The 20,994-nt window shown below is 50.8% G+C and overlaps 1 protein-coding gene across 1 annotated transcript in view; it reads right to left on the bottom strand.

The window, feature by feature from the left end:
* MDN1 (midasin AAA ATPase 1) overlaps positions 1 to 20,994 on the bottom strand; it is a 2,142,100-nt gene that overhangs the window by 1,445,811 nt on the left and 675,295 nt on the right. The window contains exon 38 of the mRNA XM_086926648.1: positions 19,274 to 19,471. Coding sequence (XP_086782774.1) covers positions 19,274 to 19,471 — 198 coding nt within the window. The remainder of the gene's footprint in view (positions 1 to 19,273; positions 19,472 to 20,994) is intronic.

Below are 20,994 nucleotides of genomic sequence, written 5' to 3'. Positions count from 1 at the left end.
ATCTTACCTTCAGACACAAACTGTTGGCCACGTTTTTTGTGTTCCTCTGGGAGATATTGAAATAGATCTGCCATCTCATTCAAGTGGGTGCTGTGAGTTGGCAATAAGCCAATGTTTGGCAGCCTAAGCTGCAACTATTTTCCCTGCAGCATCTACTCTTTCACTCTCTTATAGGAAGTGGAATGTATCTCCAGTGGCCTGAGAGTTGGCAAACTTGAATGCTGTGGTAACTAGGGAGTCTGCTAGTAACTGTAAATAGGGTCAGAGGGTGCGGGTTTGTATGTCTTATCTATCCCAGGGGTGATAACCCTAGCCCAAATAGGGTCTTTAATTATTTCCTCAGTTTGCCTAAGCATACCTTTTAACAATGGCAGGTACTAAGTAGCCCTATGTGTGGTGGAAAGTGTGTCAAAGAGGAAGTAACCCCTAAAGTGCTCAGAGACCTGCCTGTGATTATGCGCTATACAAATACCAGTTAACAATAACATTGCGATTAAAGGCTCTTTATGAATCTCCACATTGTGAAAAGCAGCAGCCATTGATATAACCTCCTGGTATGAGGTAGCATCTTCAAGAGGAGAAGGGTGTGCAGGATAAATATCAGGATCCATGCCAGAAGGAGGGGATCTGTGTCAGTTGTCCCAGGGGTCATCTCCCGGTGACCCCCACCCTCTATACCCACCAGTGTCTGGCTGTGAAGACTCTTGTCTCTAGTCATCTAGTGGCTCTCCTGGAGGAGATAGTGGTGCAGGTGAGAGTGGAAGTGGTGAAGATGGGGTAGAAGGTGGTGGAGATGAAGTTGGTATAGGAGGTGGAAGAGGTGGAGGGCTGCTAGTTTGGCTACAATCTTCCTTTTTGGAGAAACTAGCATGTCTAAAGCTTCTTCAAAAGTAAACTTCCTTTTAGGTGGTGAGGGAGAGGAAAGTATAGCCAGTATACATCCAGTATGTGCCTGGATATGAATTTTGTTTTCTGATGCGTGTTCAGTTTCTCCTGTAACTTGTGCGGGATTGGTTCCACTTGTGTTTCAGGACCAAGCTTGGAGGTCAGCTTAGACTGTTTCAGCTCCAAATCTTTTGGCTTGAAAGTAGACTGCGCACTCAGGGGTGAGGTTGAAGATGGTGGCTGTTGGTTCGGTGTCATGAATAGATTTGATGCCGGTTGGTGGTCTTGGTCAGAGTAAGTCGAAGTAGATGGCTTTGACTTTTCAGTTGCTGTCGGTACAGAGCCTGAAGGCGTATCAATTTTGCGGTGCTGACCATGGCTAGACAGCAGTGGTGGCACAGGGACCAGAGATTTTGAGACAAGTTGCAAATGCTACTTACCAGTATGCATCTGTTCTTGGCATGTAGGGCTGCTGACATTCATATCTGTGCATAGATCGCCGCCTAGTGTTGGGTCCGGATGATTGCACATTGTTGTCCTGGAAGAGTCTTCGAAGTATCACGAGATAGGTGGCTCCTCCCCTGGACTACAGTGCGCATGGGCATCGCCTCCATCCCCAGATTGTTTCTAGCCATTGTGGCCGAGATGGAGTGAACTTGTGAGTGATGACCATGCTATGAGCATATACATGAATACTGCAGCTGCTACAGGCGCCGGGGAGGAGGGCGGGCGATATGAATGTCAGCAGCCCTACATGCCAAGAACAGATGCATACTGGTAAGTAGCATTTGCAGTTCGAGGCATGTGGGCTGCTGAATTCATATCTGTGCATAGAATACATAGCAGTCCCCCTATTATCGGCGGCCGCCCGTGCCAGCTGCAGCAGTTTGGAAAAGTGTCTTGAGAACAGCCTGACCAACAGCTGCCTGCTGTTTAGAGTGCACGTCTACACAGTAATGTTTAGTAAATGTATGTGTGGTAGACCATGTGGCTGCTCTACATATATCCTCTAAGGGAATGTTCCCAAGGAAAGCCATAGAGGCCCCCAACTTTCTGGTGGAGTGGGCTCTTGGTGGAATTGTAAGAGTGCGTTTAGCCTTAGCGTAACAGATCTGAATACATTTCACGATCCACCTAGCAATACCAGCCTTGGAAATAGCGTTACCCTTGTGGTGTGATGCAAAGGCAACGAAAAGCTGCTTAGTCTTTCGAAAATCCTTTGTCCTGTCAATGTAATACATTAGGGCCCTTTTAACCTCAAGGGTGTGGAGCATCCGCTCCGCCAGCGACTCAGGGTTTTGAAAAAACACTGCCAACTCAATTGTTTGGTTTATGTGGAATTGAGATACAACCTTGGGTAGAAATTTAGGGTTAGTGCGGAGCACCACCCTGTTAGCATGGACTTGGAAAAAGGGCTCCTGGATGGTGAGGGCCTGCAACTCGCTAACCCTCCGTAGCGATGTAATTGCTACTAAGAAAGCCACTTTCAAAGTCAGAAACTAAAGCTCACAAGAGTGTAGTGGCTCGAAAGGAGGACCCATCAGCCTTGTAAGAACCACATTGAGGTTCCATTCTGGAGCTAGTGGTGTCCGTGGTGGAATGACCCTTTTGAGTCCTTCCAGAAATGCCTTGATAGCAGGAACCTTGAAAAGTGATAGGTGTTGCCTATTCTGGAGGTATGCGGCCATCGCAGACAGGTGAATGCGGATGGAAGAATACGCCAAATTGCATTGGTACAGATGGAACAGGTAGCATATGATGTTCTGAATGGAAGCATCCAGCGGGTTAATGTCGTGGTTCGCACAATAAATGACAAACCGCTTCCATTTAGCCGCATAACATGCTCTAGTAGTGGGCTTTCTTGCCTCCCGAATGATGTCCATGCAATCCGAGGGAAGATTGAGGTAGCCAAACTCTAGGACTTCAGGAGCCAGATCGCCAGGTTGAGCTGTTGCGGATCTGGGTGCTGAATGTCGCCATGGCTCTGCGTCAGAAGTCTGGGTGTGAGATGAAGCCTCTGATGCGGTACCACGGAAAGTTCCAGAAACGTGGTGTACCATGGTTGGTGAGCCCACGTTGGAGCAACCAGGATGAGAGTCATCGAGTGCTGCCTGAGCTTGCGTGCCACCAGCGGTATCAGAGGTGCTGGGGGAAGAGCGTACGCAAATCTGCCTGACCAGTTCATCCATATCGCATTGCCCTGCGATTGCGGGTGTGGGAACCTGGCGGCGAAGCTTTGGCATTTTGCGTTCTCCCTTGTGGCGAACAGGTCTATCTCTGGATGACCCCACCTTTGGAAGTACAGTTGGAGTACTGATGGATGTATCTCCCACTCGTGCATTTGGTGGCTGTGCCTGCTGAGCAGGTCCGCCATCTGATTGTCTTTGCCTGGGAGATGTTCTGCCATCAGGAAAATGTTCCTCTGAATGGCCCACTTCCACATGCTCTGAGCCAGATGAGACAGCTGCGGAGAGTGTGTGCCCCCCTGTTTCTGAATGTAGTACATGGCCGTCATGTTGTCCATCCGGATCAACACGACCTTGTTGCACAGATGTACTTTGAATGCCTTTAAGGCCATGAAGATCGCCATCAGTTCCAATACATTGATGTGCATCTTCCTCTGCTGTAGTGTCCATAGTCCCTGCACTGTGTAGTGGAGTACATGCGCTCCCCATCCCTGGAGAGAAGCGTCCGTCGTCAGGATAATCTGTGGCACAGGCTCTTGGAACGGTCGGCCCTTGCAAAGGTTTTGTGGATTCCACCAATGCAGAGAGTTGTACGCCCGACCGCTCACCAACACTAGGTCTGTTAGTTGCCCGTGAGCCTGAGTCCACTGACGTGCTAGGCACTCCTGGAGCGGACGCATATGTAACCTCGCGTGCGGGACAATGGAGATGCAGGAGGCCATCATGCCTATCAACTGCATGAACACCTTCGCTGGAAGCGAGTGCTGAGGTCTGAATCGTTGGATCAGCATCTGAATACTGGCGACTCTCACTGAATTTGGCTGCGCAGTGGCTGCCAGAGTGTCTATTGTCGCGCCCAGATACTGCCGTATGTGGGCGGGCTGGAGATGGGATTTTGGGTAATTCAGTGAGAATCCCAGATCGTGCAGGAGATGAATGGTGCGGGACACGTGGTCGGCGCACTGTTGTTCCGACTTTGCCTGAATGAGCCAGTCGTCCAGATAGGGGTAGACGTGGATGTTTTGACGCCTTAGAAGCACCGCCACAGTCGCCAGGCACTTCGTAAAGACCCTGGGCGCTGTGGTGACCCCAAAAGGCAGAACCCTGAACTGGTAGTGCTGGTCTTGAATGGTGAACCTGAGGTACTTCCTGTGTGAAGGATGCAGGGGAATGTGAAAGTATGCATCCTTGAGATCCAGAGTAGCCAGGAAGTCCCCCTGCTGAAGCAGAGGGAGGACCTGCTGCAACGTGAGCATATGGAAATGTTCTGACAGAATGTACCAGTTGAGGGGCCTGAGGTCCAGGATGGGCCTGAGGGATCCGTCCTTTTTGGGGATTATTAAGTACAGAGAGTAAACCCCTGTTCCCCTTTCTTGCAGTGGAACGAGCTCTATTGCCCCTTTTTGCAGCATGACTTGGACCTCCTGCTGCAACAAGTGCAAGTGCTTGCCGGACATAGGACGGTTTCTTGGAGGTATGTTTGGCGGAGTGGAAGTGAGTTCCAGACAGTAACCGTATTGGATAAGAGATTTGACCCACCTGTCCGTGGTGATGGATTTCCACGCGGGCAGGAACTGCTGGAGTCTCCCCCCGACTGGTGTTGTGTGGTCGGGGGGCAGCGACAAGGCGTCACTGTTTGTAGGTGGTGGAGGACCTGGAGCTGATGTTTCCACGTCCCCTGCCTTTGACGTTGTTGCCCCGGTAACCACCTCTACCCTTGTTGGTGTATGAGGATTGGGTGTTGCTTTTATAGTACTGCGTGCCTTGTGATGCCTGATCCCTTGAGGTGCCTCTGTTATTGGAGCGGCGAAAGGAACCACCCCGAAACTGCTGGGACTGTAGGGCTCCCATAGACTTAGCAGTGTCAGTGTCCTTTTTCATTTTTTCAAGGGTTGCATCCACTTCTGGCCCAAACAGGTGGTCTGGATTAACTGTTTGGTTTAAGATGATAGTCTGTATGTCTGGTTTAAAGCCTGATATTCTAAGCCATGCATGCCTACGCAGTAGCACGCTAGTGTTTATAGCTCTGGAGGCGGTATCAGCCACGTGCAGTGCGCACTTAATTGAAGCATTGGTGATAAGCTTCCCCTCCTGAATTAACATTTCAGCTCCCTCTTTGTACTGATCAGGTAAGTGCTGTAGAAGGGTTTCTAGGGTGTCATAGTGTGCCCTATCGTAGCGTGCAAGTAGGGCTTGCGTGTTTGAAATGCGCCAAATATTAGCCGCCTGCGCAGCAATACGTTTTCCTGAGGCTTCAAAGACCTTTGATTCTTTGTCTGGGGGAGGAGCATCACCCGTGGTCTGTGAGTTCGCCCGCTTACGTGCGTTGGAGACAACCAAAGAGTCCAGCGGCAATTGTCCCTTGATGTACGTTGGGTCAGTGGGCGCTGCCTTGTATTTTTTGTCAATACGAGGATTGATGACTCTCGCCCGGGTGGGCTCCCTGAAAACCTCAGGTGCGTGCTTTAGCACTCCTTTGAATAAGAGGAAGGGGTCCCAGTAGCATAGGAACATTTAACCAAAAAGATGAAAATAATTAAACAAACACAAATTGGGTCCACATTGTTTTAATCACAATGGGGATCTGTATTGAATATACGATATTTTCAGAATAATAAATCGGTGGTTTTGACAGTGCCCCGAAAAATAGAAGCGGGGAGGGTAGTGTGTTAGTGAGGGGAATTGGTGAAGGAAAGAAAGAAGATTCTTAGGTGACAGTAAAATCAACAATTGTGACTCATTTGTCAAAGTTACAAACTATGTACAGAGATTAGGACCAACAGGTTCATGTGGTTATTTAGAACAAATCATACACCAGGACTGGATGGTGGGGGACACATAACCTATTCAATATATAAATATATAATATGAATACGGGAAATAATATCCCTGTATCTATTTAAGATAAAGAAAAAGAAGCACATCACCCCAATATGGGATTGATTAAGGTTCATATAGCGTCACACCAAACATGGTGGGACATTATTATTCATCACAAATTGTAATTAATCCTGACACTGTCCACCGTTGCAGATTTGGCCTATCCTCAATTGCTCATGACCACCTGGTTTCCAATGAATACCAAATAGCTATGACGTTTTAACGCAACTTAACTAATTACAATTTGTGATGAATAATAATGTCCCACCATGTTTCCATCCAGTCCTGATGAAGACCCCACAGCAAGATAAATACTAATACCTGCACTTTTGAGGGTCGAAACGTCGACAACCGATTGCTCTTCACCGTCAACTCCACACCCCATTGCTTTCATTTATTGAACTTCTTGGAGTATGATTTGTTCTAAATAACCACATGAACCTGTTGGTCCTAATCTCTGTACATAGTTTGCAACTTTGACAAATGAGTCACAATTGTTGATTTTACTGTCACCTAAGAATCTTCTTTCTTTCCTTCACCAATTCCCCTCACTATCACACTACCCTCCCCGCTTCAATTTTTCGGGGCACTGTCAAAACCACCGATTTATTATTCTGAAAATATCGTATATTCAATACTGATCCCCATTGTGATTAAAACAATGTGGACCCAATTTGTGTTTGTTTAATTATTTTCATCTTTTTGGTTAAATGTTCCTATGCTACTGGGACCCCTTCCTCTTATTGACTTGACAACCCAGGTCCCCGTAACCTTAACTGGGTCAACCCCCCTATCAATATCTTAGCACTCCTTTGAGCATTGGCAATGTCTTGACAGTCTTTTCAGCCACTGAGAAAGTGTCAAACAGAAAATCGACATCCACTGGGTCCGCATGGAGGTCGACATCATGATTGGCCGCAGCTCTCTCAATTAGTGCGTTGAAGGCTGCAGAGTCCTCCGTTGGAGAAGTTTTTGCAGCAAAAAGCTGCGGCTCGTGTCCTGACTGAGGGTCCTCAGGGTCGCCTCCAGCAGACCATGGCTCATTGACCTCCTCTGGATCCGAGTACGCTGGATAATTGTTGTACTCCTCCTCGTCGTCTCAGTCACCCTCCCCAGCGTTAGAGTGAGTGGGTGAGAGTTCCAGACCTTGTGGAGATGCAGGCTCCATAGGGGCAGAAGTACCCGCAGAGTCCAACTTCTTTTTAAGTGGAATATGAAAATGCTCCAACACCGGCTCCGGGGTGATCTTCCTTTTAAGGAGAGAGAGCTTGCCTGTGTTGGCGTCAATGACAACCTCTCGACGCTCCTCGTCCGCTAGTGGTTGGAGCCGTGGCTTCGGCACCACCAAGGATGCTTTAGGCGTAGACACCAGCTTCAAGGGCACCCCAGCCCCATGTTTTGGAGCGAAGGCCTTCGGCGTCGTTTTTGGCGGCAGCGTGAAGTGGATCGGCGTCTGCGCCTTTGCCGGTTTTTGTGGAGGCTTCGGCGCCACATCCTTCGGTTCGGGAGCCACTGCTTCCTTCCGAATACGTTGAAGGGACTCCGTGACCTTCTTGGTAAAGGACGGGGAGGGCTGGACCGGCTCGAGCGAGTCCTCCGAGTCCGGATTTGGGTCGGCGACCAAAGGCACAGTCTTCGGAGCCGACACAGCACCGCCCTTGGCTTTGTCGACCGGGATCGGTGCAGCCAGAGCCTTGGGGTCGTCCTGACGCTTCTTCGAGGCTTTTTTAGGGTCATCGACCTTCTTGGCGTCAACGCGGCTCTTCAGAGCGTCGACCAGCTTCGGCGCCGACGCAGCCGCGTCGGGCGTTTTCGCCTTCGGCTTCGACACTGGGGTCTTCGGGTCGGCCATTTTGGCGTGGCTCTTGATCTCGGCGGCCATTTTGGACTTCTTCAACGCCAAGGCCTCTGGAGCCTTTGGTCCCACCAGTGAGACTTGCACTTTCGGTTTCGATACGGATGATGCGGACTCTGATGGCTTCACTTTCGGTTTCTGTACCGGGAGTGGCGCATCCACAATGTCCGTGGCCGGGCCCGGAGGCGGGGCCGTGGGACGAGTATTGAGGTCTTGGTTAAGGCCCGAAGGCGATCCTTCGACCTGGGCCTTATGCTGGGGTTCGGCCCCGGAGTCAGTATGAGGATGCTCTTCTTCCGAGCTATCCTCCACGGTGGCAATGGCCCCGTCGTCCCCTACCTCCTGGACGACTTCTTTGAACTCTTCATCTCCCGCGTCGTAGTTTCCATCCTCCGACGCCGGGTTAGAGTCCGAAAATTGTAGGACGGTGTCGTCTTCAACGTCTTCAAAGATGTTGGTTGGTGGGGGTGCCGATAACTGGGCCTGCAGTCTCGCGGCCCGACGTAGCTTGAGAGTCTTCTTCGACCGGAACTTGGAGCAGGCCATACACCTGGCCTCGTCGTGGTCCGGCGACAAGCATCTGTTGCACACTGGGTGCACGTCGAGGTGTGAATACTTTGAGGCGCACACTGGGCACCTCTTAAACAGAGTTCGTTCCATGTTGAAGTAGTCTGGAGCGTCGTGTAGGCCCGTCCGTGCCGACAGCACGCGGAAGGGCAGCAAGCGTTCGGAGCCGATGAATAAACCAACCCGAACGATGGACAATACCGACGCGAGTCCTAAAGACCTTTTGGTCTCAAGTAAGGAAAGTTAAACAACTATCGATTCCGACAGAGGGAACCGAAACACATCCGAACCCAATGGCGGAAAAAAACAATCTGGGGATGGAGGCGATGCCCAGGCGCACTGTAGTCCAGGGGAGGAGCCACCTATCTCGTGATACTTTGAAGACTCTTCCAGGACAACAATGTGCAATCATCCGGACCCAACACTAGGCGGCGATCTATGCACAGATATGAATTCAGCAGCCCACATGCCTCGAACGGTGCTGAATGCTTTTTGGTAGGATTATGCTGGTGAACAAGAGCAGGGGGAAGTGGGACGTGGCTCGGAACGTCAAGATGGCTGTCGCACCTACCGTGTGCTCTGGACCCATCAGTCATCCGTTCTGCCATCCGCCATCATCGGGATCTCCTGGAACTCCGCATTTTGTACTTTGCTGCCTAGGGGCTTTTTGTTTGCTTGGAGAGGAGACTTTCGAGCTGTGCGGGACGCATTGGATGTCCAAACCCGCTGTGCGTCAGCCTAAGATGCCGGCTGCCGCCGGAGAAGCGCCCTGACCCCTGCGGCCCTGGCCAGCCTTGCCTGCGGGACGGGGGTTCATTGGGTCACGCAGTTGGATTGTGGAGCCTGAATCCTCCTTGCGGCGCCTTCCAGGCCCTGATGCTGTGGCGTGGCGGGGGTTCCCTCTTCTCGGCGGCGGCTGGCTGAGATCTGGTGGGGCCCGTGTGAGAGGCCTGGAGGCGCTTAGGCCGGCCCAGATGCCTAAAGGCCTGGCCTGACGCCGCGGGCCGCCTTCTGTGGATGGAGCCCTGCAGAGCTGGTGAGGAGGCCCAGAGAGGATCAGACCATACCTGCTGCCCCGGGGCCTAGACTGACGGCTGGTAAGGCGCTTGCTGCGGGGGACCGCTGTGGAGGTGGGGAGCGGGGGCGGCTGCGCCAATGGGTGAGGTTTCGGCTGTCGATCGGGCAGTAAAGCGAAGGGGGGGGGCGTTGTCTGACGCATATCCCCTCACCTCCTCCCCCTCACCCACTGTGCGTCTGGTGTTGAACTGCAGGTGGGGGGCCATAGCCCCACGCTCCGATCCTGCTGCTGTGCTCCCCTTCTTGGAACCCGAGGGGTGTGGGGAAGGCCGCGGCCGCCATTTCGGGCAGCAGTGACTCATCAAAGGGCAAGGCCTAACCAGACAGCCCTCCGCAAGGAAAAATGCAATAGTGCAAGTTCTTCCTCACCTTTGGCAACTATCAGCCAGGTCTCCTCCAATTTCCTGCTACGCTGGTGCCTTGGGTACAACTGCGGCAAGGCACAGACCCTGGGGCCCCTGTGGCGGAGGCCCTGTGGCTGTATTTCGGCCCCCCTGCAGCGCTGCCGTGAAGTCAGCCACCACCTCGGGCGGCAGGGGGGCTAAGGCTGTGGGGGGGGGCGGCCCTTGGCGTTGAGTGGAGATCTAGAGGAGGTGCTTGGTGGGACTGAGGGTCTGTGACTTCGGGTGAGAGGGGGGTAATGGGACAGGGGTGAGTGCACCCCATGCGTCTGGCGTGTGTCTGCCCTCTACAGCCCCTATACTTTACTGCTTGCCTGCTGAAGCTGAATCGCTAATCCTGCCTGGGGGAAGCCTGTCGAGGAGGCGCAGTCTGCATTTGCTGGTGGGCTCCTGGAGACATGGGGTGCTTCAGGAAGCCATGTGGTGAGGCCTGCTATCCCCTTGCTAGCCCTGTTGGATTTAGGCCCTGTGCTGATACTGCGGGCCCCGTCGGCGGTCAGTAATGGGCCTGAGGCGAGCTCCTGCGCCTTTGGAGAGGAGGTATGGAGTGGGGGTGCCAAGGCATATGGGTTGGAGTGGAGGATACGGCCGTCGGTCAGGCCGCAGGTGGGTGCGGGGGGCACTGGATGGCACGGCCTCCTTCCTTCCTTCCGCCCAGTCTCCTACCCCCCTCTCCCCCGCTCCAGGTGAACCTCCTGTGACCCGCAGCTGAGTTGGGCTGGTCTGGCTGTGCCTCCCCGTCCTGGGGCTGGTGTAGCCCGGTACTGAGCTCCAGTGTTCATCTGTTGTGCAGGTCCTGGATCCGACATTAGCCCTGTGGGCTCTGGGTGCGGTCTGGAGTGGAATCTGGACGGGTGGTCATTGAGAGACCGATCCTCCCAGGGGGCAGGACATGGGCAGAATGGACAGATCTGAGAGGGTCCCGGCTACCCAGACAAAAATGGACCGCTTCACGACTCCAGAGGGGGGAGCTACCGGGGTAGTGGCTGCGCAGGAGGCTCCTCTGGCCGCCATCCTCCAGGCCATCCATACATCCCAGACCTCAGTGGAGGGCAAAATCGCAGAAGTAAGAGTAGATATGACTCATCAGGCAAGACCTTTGCAACGCAAATGCCTGGATTAAAGAGACTGAGTCCAGGATATTCTCCGTGGAAGATGACGTGCAGCAACTCAAGGGGCAGGTGGCCCGTCTTCAGTACCACACTCAGAAGTTGTATCGCCGGGCGGGGGACGCAGTAAACAGGTCTAGACGCAACAACCTCCGCCTGGTGAGCTTCCCGGAGGGAGCTGAGCAGGGTCGTACAGTGGACTTCCTAGAGAAGTGGTCGAGATGTTAGGTTCCGGAGGGAGCCTTCTCCCCTTGGTTTGCGACTGAGCAGGCGCATCGGTCCCTGGCTCCTAAGCCAATGCCGGGCGCCCCTTCCCACCCGATTATAATGCAGGTTCTTGATCTCATGGACCGAGACACTATCCGATCTGAAGCCCGCAAGCAACATCGGCTCTTCCACGTGAATTGTGCCATTAAGATCTTCCCCGAAAGTTTTTTCCTGTACTCTGATTTGCTCTTTGTTGGGTTTTTTTTGTTTCAGCTATCACGGAATGATACAGCTCACAGGAGGGAGGGTTGGAGGTGTCCCTCCAGTAAAAGATCGCACGCACCACTGTAGGCTCCCAAGCGCATCTATAAACCCAAAGACGTGTGCTTTGCCTAGACCAGAAACTGCCGATCATGACAGATAACTCTTCCTCTTTGGGATCTCGCCACGTGTTGTTGTAGAATGTCAACGGTTTATTGGATCAGCACAAGCGTACAGCGGTCTTAAGGCATGCGCAGCGTCTCCACATAGACATCCTCATGCTTCAGGAAACGCACCTTCTGGGTAACTGCTGCCCCTTCTTGGCCCATATTGGCTATGATAGGTTGTGGCACTCCGGCTACTCCAGGGGCTCGCGATGGGTAGCAATCCTTCCACGGCGCACATTGCCCTTTGTCCTTTCCTGAGTGGTACACGAACCTCAAGGCTCATCTGTGGAAGTTTGCGGATCGTTGGCTGGTACACCCCTCACTCATATGTCGATATATGCCCCTCCCTCCATGCTTTCGCCCACACTTGCACATACTGTTTCAGTGCTACATAACGTGCCCGCAGGCAACAAGGTCATGGCGGGAGACTTCAACGCAGTCTTAGCCGCAGCCCTCGACCTATCGGGATCCCCATTCACCGCGCTAGGTGATGAGTGCGAAACAGCTGCGGAACTGGTCAGAGTCTCTGGGGCTTTGCGATGCATGGTGCACATAGCACCCACGCAGCACCCAATTCACAGACACCTCCGCGGCTCACCACACCCAAGCGCGCATAGATGCGATCTTTGTCCCCATGCACAACTGTTTGTTGATTATTGACGTCTGTATCCTCCCCAGAGGCATTTCTGACCATTCCTCCATAACCCTTAGCTCAGGGGCCCCCCTTCCGCGGCCCGCCAAACATGGAGGATGAATGCTTGGTTCCTCCAGGATAAAGATTTCAAAAAATAGGTAGGGAAAGAGCTTATACAATACTTTGCTACCAATGAGGGATCGGTGGCCGGGTATGCTGTGCGAAGCTGGGAAGGCGACCCTAAGAGGGTTCGCGAAACGGCAGATTAAAATCCAGCAGCTTCACACACCTTCAGGAGATATCTTCCAAGGAGGCGCAGGCGCTTCGATTGGAGCAGTTTCACGTCAGAGGATGCCGCTAAGACCTGACAATTGGCCCTCCTCCGGGACAATAATAAGCACCGATGGAGCGGTGCAATGCGGTCCTGTGTGTGAGAAGTTAGCCTGGCATATGATGTCCACTATTCTAGTGGGCACCTTGCACCAGTCTAAATGACCCTTATTGATGGTGGTTGTAAAGTCAACCTTATAGACAATCTATCCTAGTGGTAGAATGGACCAGCAGTCTTAGGCGAAGACCTCAGAGACCATGTGAAGCAAGCTGTTTTACCAATTATAATCCATTGAATACCAAATGAAAGGACACCACACAAGGTAAATATCAAATATATGTGTATGTATTTCTAACACAACCCTTCTGAACTCTTTATGAGGTCAGAGATCGAAGAACATCACAAGTTACTCAATTAGCATACGATAAGTTGCACAAATACAGTTTTGCCCTAGGGGCCTCACAAACCATATACTAAGTAAGTGGTATAAGAACCACTTCAGAAATGGTGAATAGGCCTAGGGCATCGCTGGGGCTACACTAGACAACCAAAAGTTAGGAAGTAGGAGACCCACGGGAGACGCGTGCGGTGTCTAAACACAGTCTCGAGTTACCATTGACTTATAATGGAGAACGAAGAAGAATCAAAGTTACTGTTTAAAGGCACTTCCGGATGGACTACGACAAAACCCCTTTAAACTAGGACACTTGGAGAGTCAATTCCCACTGGAGCACCGGAGTACTCGAGTTACCTCACCCAGGGAAGTCGGGTGCATAGGTGTCTTTTCGTGTCTGGTTTTGGCAATGCTTTCAATGGAGATCTGCAAAAGAAGTGCTGCAGGCAGCCAGTGGAAGAGTGTCCGGGTGGATCGAAGAAGGTAAGAACCTGAAAGTAGAGGGGACAGAGTCTGGGTCACTAGCCAGTGACCACGAAGGAACCAGGCGATGTCCCAATGATCTCAGGTGAAGAGGTGAAGCTTGTCTCTGCAGCCACAAGGACCAGAAGGCGTCAATGGCTACCAGGAGCTGAATTAGAGCTGTGCCACGAAGGATCTAGTTGACTGCGGTGTCGGTATCCGGATTGGACCCAACAAGCCTTGGCAAACACAATCCACGCAGGAAGTGAAGATTGGCTTCAGGTCAGACCAGCAAGGTCTGAGGAGCTTCTCCTTTGCAGGGAACCTGGAGCAAGCCTGGAGCAACCGGGAAAGCAGTTTAGTTTCAAAGGTTTGTCTTCGGAGGGCTCACTAGCCAGCGGGCTAGCAACCGGGAAGACGCGTTGAGCTGTAATGCAAGAGTGGGCCCCGCGCGGCACTCGTGGAGTGTGGAGGGCTGAGCTTCGGTGCAAATGGCGCTCGGGTCTGGGGCTTCTCGTACGCCGATGCACAACTGCGAGGGTGCCTCGGTAGTTGCACTATTAGCAGGGTGTCCAGGGTGTCCGGTCCCTTGTCTCTCGTGTCCGCCACGGGTCTCAGCTTTGCTGTGGATGTGGGTCGGAGTCAGAGAAGTCTGAGTGTCCAGTTCATGTGTCGCTGAGTCTTCGGGTTCCGGCTGGAGCGTCGACAAAGCAGACCGGCAAGTTACGGGTGGTGCCTGTTTGCACAGGGTGGTCACTCCTTGACCACAAGGGAGAGGTCTTCAGTCTTCTAGTCAAAATAGAACGTCGAAGGTACAGGAGTTTCGTTCCAGGATAATCTAAAATCTGTGGACACCGCTCCTATCTTTATACTAAACAAATGGGCTGGATTACCTGCTAGGTCCCTCCTATGGGTGGACCTGGGAAAGGGGTGGTTACACCCCTTTCCCTTTGTCCAGTTTCGCGCCAGAGCGGGGCTGGAGTGCCCCAGCAGCTAGTTTGAACCAGGCTATGCATGGAGCACCTTGTGTGCCCCAGGCAGTGTCTGGAAAAGCATCTTTCCATTCAACCCACCCTGCCCCAATACACTACTGGCTGTCTGGGGAGGTCCTAGCACCTCCCTTGACAGAAAACCTATTGTCCAGGCCTCCCTTGCTGGAGTTTCCCCCAGCAGCAGGAGGTCAGACTCGTGTCTGTGGCAGCAGCATCCATTTTGTGATGCTGGGGCTCTGTTTAACTTTAACTGGGTAAAGCAGGAACATACATGTCTTTTCCCTTAGAAGGGTGGAATGCTACCCCCATCACCAGATCAGGTGTGGGGTAGTATTCCAAAGTGTTTGACACCTTACACAACATGTTTTGACAAAGCCAAACCAAAGTTAGCATTAACCGCGAGGATTATAATGCACTTAAGAATATATGGTATGGGTATATCATAGAACAGCTATAAGGACATGGTTCCGAAAGCTGCAGAGGGGATCAGGTCATGCAAGGCCCCCTCTCACATAAAACCAAGCACTCTGCCTCCAGGATTGTTAAGGCCTGCCATAGGAGTGACTTATAGGTTACTATGTGTCTATAGTTAAGGTAGATATAGATATACTATATCTAAGTAAGGGGTGATTAACCAACCTTACCCAAGCCGAGGGATCAGCCTGTGGTGTCAGTTTGAATGGCCAGCCAGGGGTGGCATAATACATGCTGCAGCCTCTGGTAGGACTTGGATGCACCTATGCCCTGGGTACCTATGGTACACTATACAGGGGCTCACAAAGGTGATCCAATACCTAATCAGGTATGTACCTAAAGTACATGGTATCAATTTAGAGAGAGAACAGCTGGGCTGTGGGTCTGATTAGCAGGCCCACAGCCACACTAAAGTCGAAAAACCAGAGAATCACAGGAAAAAGTGGGGGTGACCATAGGAAGCAGACCCTACTCTCCTACACCGTGGCAAATGCCTTTGCTGCATATTACCGGAGAGTGTACACTGCTCAAACTCCTGGGCTGACTGTCGCTGCTCTCCTTGACCGGGGTGGGTGGGGTGTGTCCGGACGGCCTTCCACATGCAACATATTGATGCACCCTAGCGCCTCACCTAGCTAATTTATTTACGGAAGCCGTGGAAAAGCACTTGTTTCCGCCGGAGGCGGACATCGCCACCATAGTGGTTCTCCCGAAGTCCCAGCCTCCCTCCCGAATATGTGTATCGCCCCATATCACTCCTGAACACAAACATTAAACTCTATGCCACCATTTTGGCCCAGCGGCTGAAACCCTACTTGAACTCATTGGTGCACCCGGATCAATGCGGGTTCATGAGCCAGCGGGGGACCCGTCACTGCTTCGACGGCTGCAGTTGGCTTTGGAAAATCGGCACCGGCTTACTCGATATCTGGCGCTTCTGTCCATAGATTTCGAAAAAGCTTTCGATTCAGTGGACTGGACGTACCTACAGGGCGTGCTGATAGAGATGGGTTCAGGCCATACTTCTGTTCGCTGGTCCAGGTCCTATATGCCCACCCGAGAGCGCGAGTCTTGGTTAATGGAGTACTTTTGGAGACCTTTCCCATCGCCAGGGGCACTAGGCAGGAGTGTCCCCTCTCTCCGTTGCAGTTTGCCCTGGCGATGGAGCCCTTTAGTGTCCCAGGTGTGGGCTGAAGGCCGCCTCCGTGGATGGGAATGGCCCAATACGGACACGGACAAGATCGCATTATATGCGGATGATGTTCTTATCTTCTTGTCTGACCCCGCCTCCTCTGGGCCACAGTGTCTCCGGATTCTGTACGCTTTCGAGCAAACCTCAGGGTTGCGGGGTTGCAGCTCAACCTGGGGAAATCAGTGTTGATCCCCCATCATCTCTCTAGAGAGTGCTTCAACTGGCAGGCCCCCATACCACTCCGGAGGCAATGTTTTAAATATATGGGGATCTGGATCAACCTACTTCCCGAGCTGGGATGGTCCCTCAACATGGCCCCATTAGTTAAGAAGGCGAAGGAGGACCTCCTTAAATGGAAGTTGCTGCCTCTGAACCCCCTGGGAAGGGTGGCTCTGTTTGAAATGATGATCCTTCCCGGGTTCCTTTATGTCCTGCAGAACACCCCCTTCTGTTTCTCTAGGGCCTGGTTTAGGGAACTGGACAGTCTAATCACCAGATTCCTCTGGCGCTGAGGAAGGCCCTGCGTGGCACTGACGGCTTGCCAGATCCCCTCCTACGACGGCGGCATGGGGATGATGCATCTGTATCTGTATTTCCTGGCGGTACGCCTTCTAGTAATCCACAATTGGTTCAATGGGGGGCTGTTCGGATCCAGCCTATAGGCTCGAATTGAGCGAAATGGGGCTCACGGACATCCAAGCCATGCTATACGGGGAGCCCATTCTGGCCCGGATGCCTGCACTGACGCGCTATATGTTGTTGGCCTGGCGGGCCTCGCACTGCCATACTGGGTGGACGGGGAAGTTGACACAGTGTACTCCCCTCTGGCAGGGTGCTTGGCTTCGGGAAGTCAGTGGTTTGCGGGGTTTTAAAACTTGGGATCTAATTGGTATCTCTCAGCTAGGGGATATATGGGCAAGGGGCCATATGCTGTCCTTCCAGGAGCTCTAAACTCGCTACTCCCTACACTCATCCCAATTTCATAAATATTTGCATTTGAGACACGCCCTCCACATGCACATCACGGACGACACGAGGCTGCCTGAATACAGCCCCACTGAGGCTCAGACGATGATGGGAGACTTTGGTACGGGGGCGTTTCCCGTATTTACCGTACCCTAGTCAACAATACCTCCATGTCACTAGACAAGTTGAGGGATCAATGGGTGGACTGGGTGGGCCCTCTTGACGAGGTAGACTAGGGTGACGCCCTTATGGCCCCAAGAATAGTCAACGTCTCCGCCAAACTCAAGTTGATTCAGCTATACTATTTGCATGCGGCGTATCTCACTCCCCTGCATCGGGCGGGTTGCGCCCAGACGCGTCGTGTCCCAGATGTAATCATGCCCCGGCCGACTTCTTCCATATGGTTTGGCTGCGCCCCCGCTTGGGGCAGTTCTGGGGATCCAAGTGGAGCTAACGGAGGTACTGGTTACTCACAACCCACGTCATTCCTTGCTAGGGATCACAGATGGATTAAATGGGTCCAGGAATGAGAAGCTGTTCTTCAACACAGCCATGATGGTGGCCAAGCGGGATATCGCGGCAGCCTGGATAAACCCCGACCCGCCAACTACAGAAAGGTGGCGTAGAGGGGTAAACTGGTGTGCGACCCAAGAAAAAGCCCTTTACAAAGCTAAGGGGTCTGTCAAGAAATAGCGTAGAGTGTGGGGGAAGTGGTTGGGGAATGTGGAGGGTCCTGACTAATCTGATTCCAAATTGTGTCTATATAATTTTTATGGGACTGGTGATTGGGTATACAGTGCTAGTGTGAATGAACTTACATTTGTGATATCCGTGTATTGGCTGAATTGTTTACATGTTTTTTAAATCAACAAAAAATTGCTTATCAAAAAAAGAGCAGGGGGAAGTGTACCTACAGGTTTTGCACGCTATACTTGAGTGGCTTGTCTTCCTCGGAAGTCTTAGAAGGACTTGGAGGGAGCCGAGCTTGGGTAGGTCGTCCTGCATACCATTGCGACGGACACTCGCACATAGTTAGCATGTGGCCCGCTCTGATTCATTGAAGTCCAACCGCACCATATTAGGGATGGTTTTTATCTGCCCTAAAAGGTATCCAACACTTTTTAATTGTTATCAGGTGATTGGAAATCGCAGTATATGGCACTTCACTATTCCAGACCGTGTCGATTAGGGTACACAGATCATGACAAACTGCCACCTGGCCTTTTGCGGACTGATTAGGGCATGAAACAAGTTGACCCACTAGCTAACAGACCATTAATTTCTGGTGATAGGTAGCACATTTATAACATAGGCAAGGGGACTAGCATATTGAAACTTTTTTAGAACACCTCCTGACTTATTTTAACCTACACCATCTTGAACAAATCTTTATTATTCACACCAATCAACACATCTTTAGCCCCACACCTAGGCTTCATAAAACATTAATGGCAAACCGAAAAGAGACACCTTGTGGGTGCCAGTCGGGAATTGCAGTGCCAGCCCAATGTGGAACCTGCCCGATGTTGGCTCTTGCTCCCGTGTTGTCACACTCCCTGCTGAATCCCAAGGATTCTACTGACCTGTTCAAGAGAGAATTTTTGTTGTTTGCTATAGTAACTGCATACCCTCGTTTTTATGTTCATGTGCATCTACAGCCACATATGCCTTCTAACATATATAATTACATATACATTTTTCAAAGATATTTCATTATTGGATTCTTCATTAGACTTGCAATGCTTGTTGCATTCAGAGATGGAGTTTGGTTTCACAATTAAAACAGAAATACTGCACCTCAAAAAGACTCACAAAATATGTGCTTGCAGACTACCAGGAAAATGTCACATTTAAAGAAGTGACTCAAAAAGCATTAAAGCAAAAAATATTTTTGTTTTTCGGATGACCTTTTATATCAAATTAAAGTCAGAGGATCTTGCAACGAAATTCTAATTTATCTGAACATAAATCTAGAGACCAACTTTTTAACTATATTCTACATGGAACACATACTTATGATTTACTTCTATAAAGCGGACCTAGCCAAAAGGTAGCTGAGCACTTTACATACTACAAAGAAGGATGCATATGTCTTTCATTGATGAGGGATTAAAAGGCGTACATGGCAATACTGTTAGATAGTAAGATATGTTTTACAGTGAGGGGTATTAACATCCTTTGAGGTATTTGAATATTCTGCCAAAATAAAACGTAATACGTGGATTAGACTTACTTGTGTAAATCTGTTCAGGAATGACTTAGGTAGACCCTTTCTGCCACCACCTTGTCGAAAGGGATTTTGGCATCCAAAGATTTTCGTCTTTTCATGTTCTACCTGAAAACTCATTCCCAACTCAGGAACATAAATTTCTGCTCGATGATCAAAGCAGGCATTTAATCCTTCCAACACCGACTGGGAAGCCAGATTTAACTGTTGAATAAAACAAGAAAATTTAAAATATGAACGCATTTGGGTCATAATTAAAATCTCGCTCCTCAAATTAAAATGACAATGCATGAAATGTTGCATATTTGCAGTTATAAACACTATTCATACCTAGGTAAACCAATTGTGATTAAAGAACAAATAGCTTCTTACCTGTCGGTGTTGTTTTGCAGCTTGAAGATCTTTCTGGATTCACTATGCTGTGCATTATTCCGCGGTCTAGTGGTTGGGTCCGGAATCGTAGTCTTCTCTTTGTTTTTTGTTTTTTTCGTAGCCCAGGTGGGTGTGGACGTCCACCTTTTGGTGTCCTTCTCGTGACGTCGGCACGCTTCCTGCCGAAGCTCCCACCATTGGGCGCCATCTTCGGATTATTTTTTTCTCATTTTGTGCTATTTGCGAATCCTTGGCAATGTTCAAGTAAGTGTTTTACCTGCTTAGTCCTTCAAGGTGTCTGTTTTCAGTATTGTCCTTGTTTTACCACCTGTTTCTGCAGCCTCATCTTTCTGGTGGAGGTGGGTGGGTTCGCTAGTGAATCCAGAAAGATCTTCAAGCTGCAAAACTACACCGATAGGTAAGAAACACTTCGTTTTGCAGCGTGAATCATTCTGGATTCACTATGCTGTGCATAGAGCAGTTTGTTATGTTTGTGGTGGCTGGGTGGAAGATGGGCGTTGGTTGCTGAATATATGTTGAAGCACCATCTGTCCTACTTGTGCTTCCTTGTTCATTTGTATATCCACACAGTAGTGCTTAGTGAACGTGTGCACTGAAGCCCATGTTGCCACCATGCATATTTCTTGAATGGGTGTGTTAGCCAGGAAGGCTATTGTTGCTCCCTTTTTCCTGGTAGAGTGGGCCCGTACCCCCTCCGCTAGTTCTTGGTCTGCTTGTTTGTGGCAGATATGTATTGTCTGTGCGATCCATTGTGCGATGATTCCCTTTGTTACTGGTTTACCCAGAAAACTGCTTGCGAAGGACACAAAGAACTGTTTTGTCTTCCTGAGTTCCTTGGTTCTTTCTATGTAGTGCATTACTGCCCTTCTAGCGTCCAGAGTGTGCAGAGCCCTCTCTGTGCTTGTGGTCGGTTTCTGAAAGAAACTAGGTATTTGCACTGTCTGGTTGATGTGGAACCTCGACACCCCCCTTGGCATAAAATGTGGGTCCGTTCTCATCACCACCCTAACATTGTGTATCTGGATGTAGGGTTCTTGTAATGTAAGCGCCTGTAGTTCGCTCACCCTACGCAGTGAGGTGATTGCCACCAAGAAAGCTGTCTTCATTGTTAGCATTTGTAGAGAGGCCTTATGGATGGGTTCAAAAGGCGCTTTCATGAGTTCTGTTAGTACTAAATTAAGGTTCCATGCCGGTGGCGGCTTCCTCTTTGGAGGTGCGATTATTTTCGCCCCTTCCAGGTAGCTCTTTACTATCTGTGATGTAAAGAAACTCTTCCCTGTTTCACCTCTTGTGTAGGCCACTATTGCTGCCAGGTGTACTCTCAGCGAGGATGA

Source organism: Lissotriton vulgaris, chromosome 6 (genome assembly GCF_964263255.1).
Source record: "Lissotriton vulgaris chromosome 6, aLisVul1.2, whole genome shotgun sequence".
In the NCBI taxonomy this organism is placed as follows: Eukaryota; Metazoa; Chordata; class Amphibia; order Caudata; family Salamandridae; genus Lissotriton; species Lissotriton vulgaris.
Note: the sequence above shows the minus strand (reverse complement) of the source record. Positions and strands in the feature narration are given on the sequence as shown.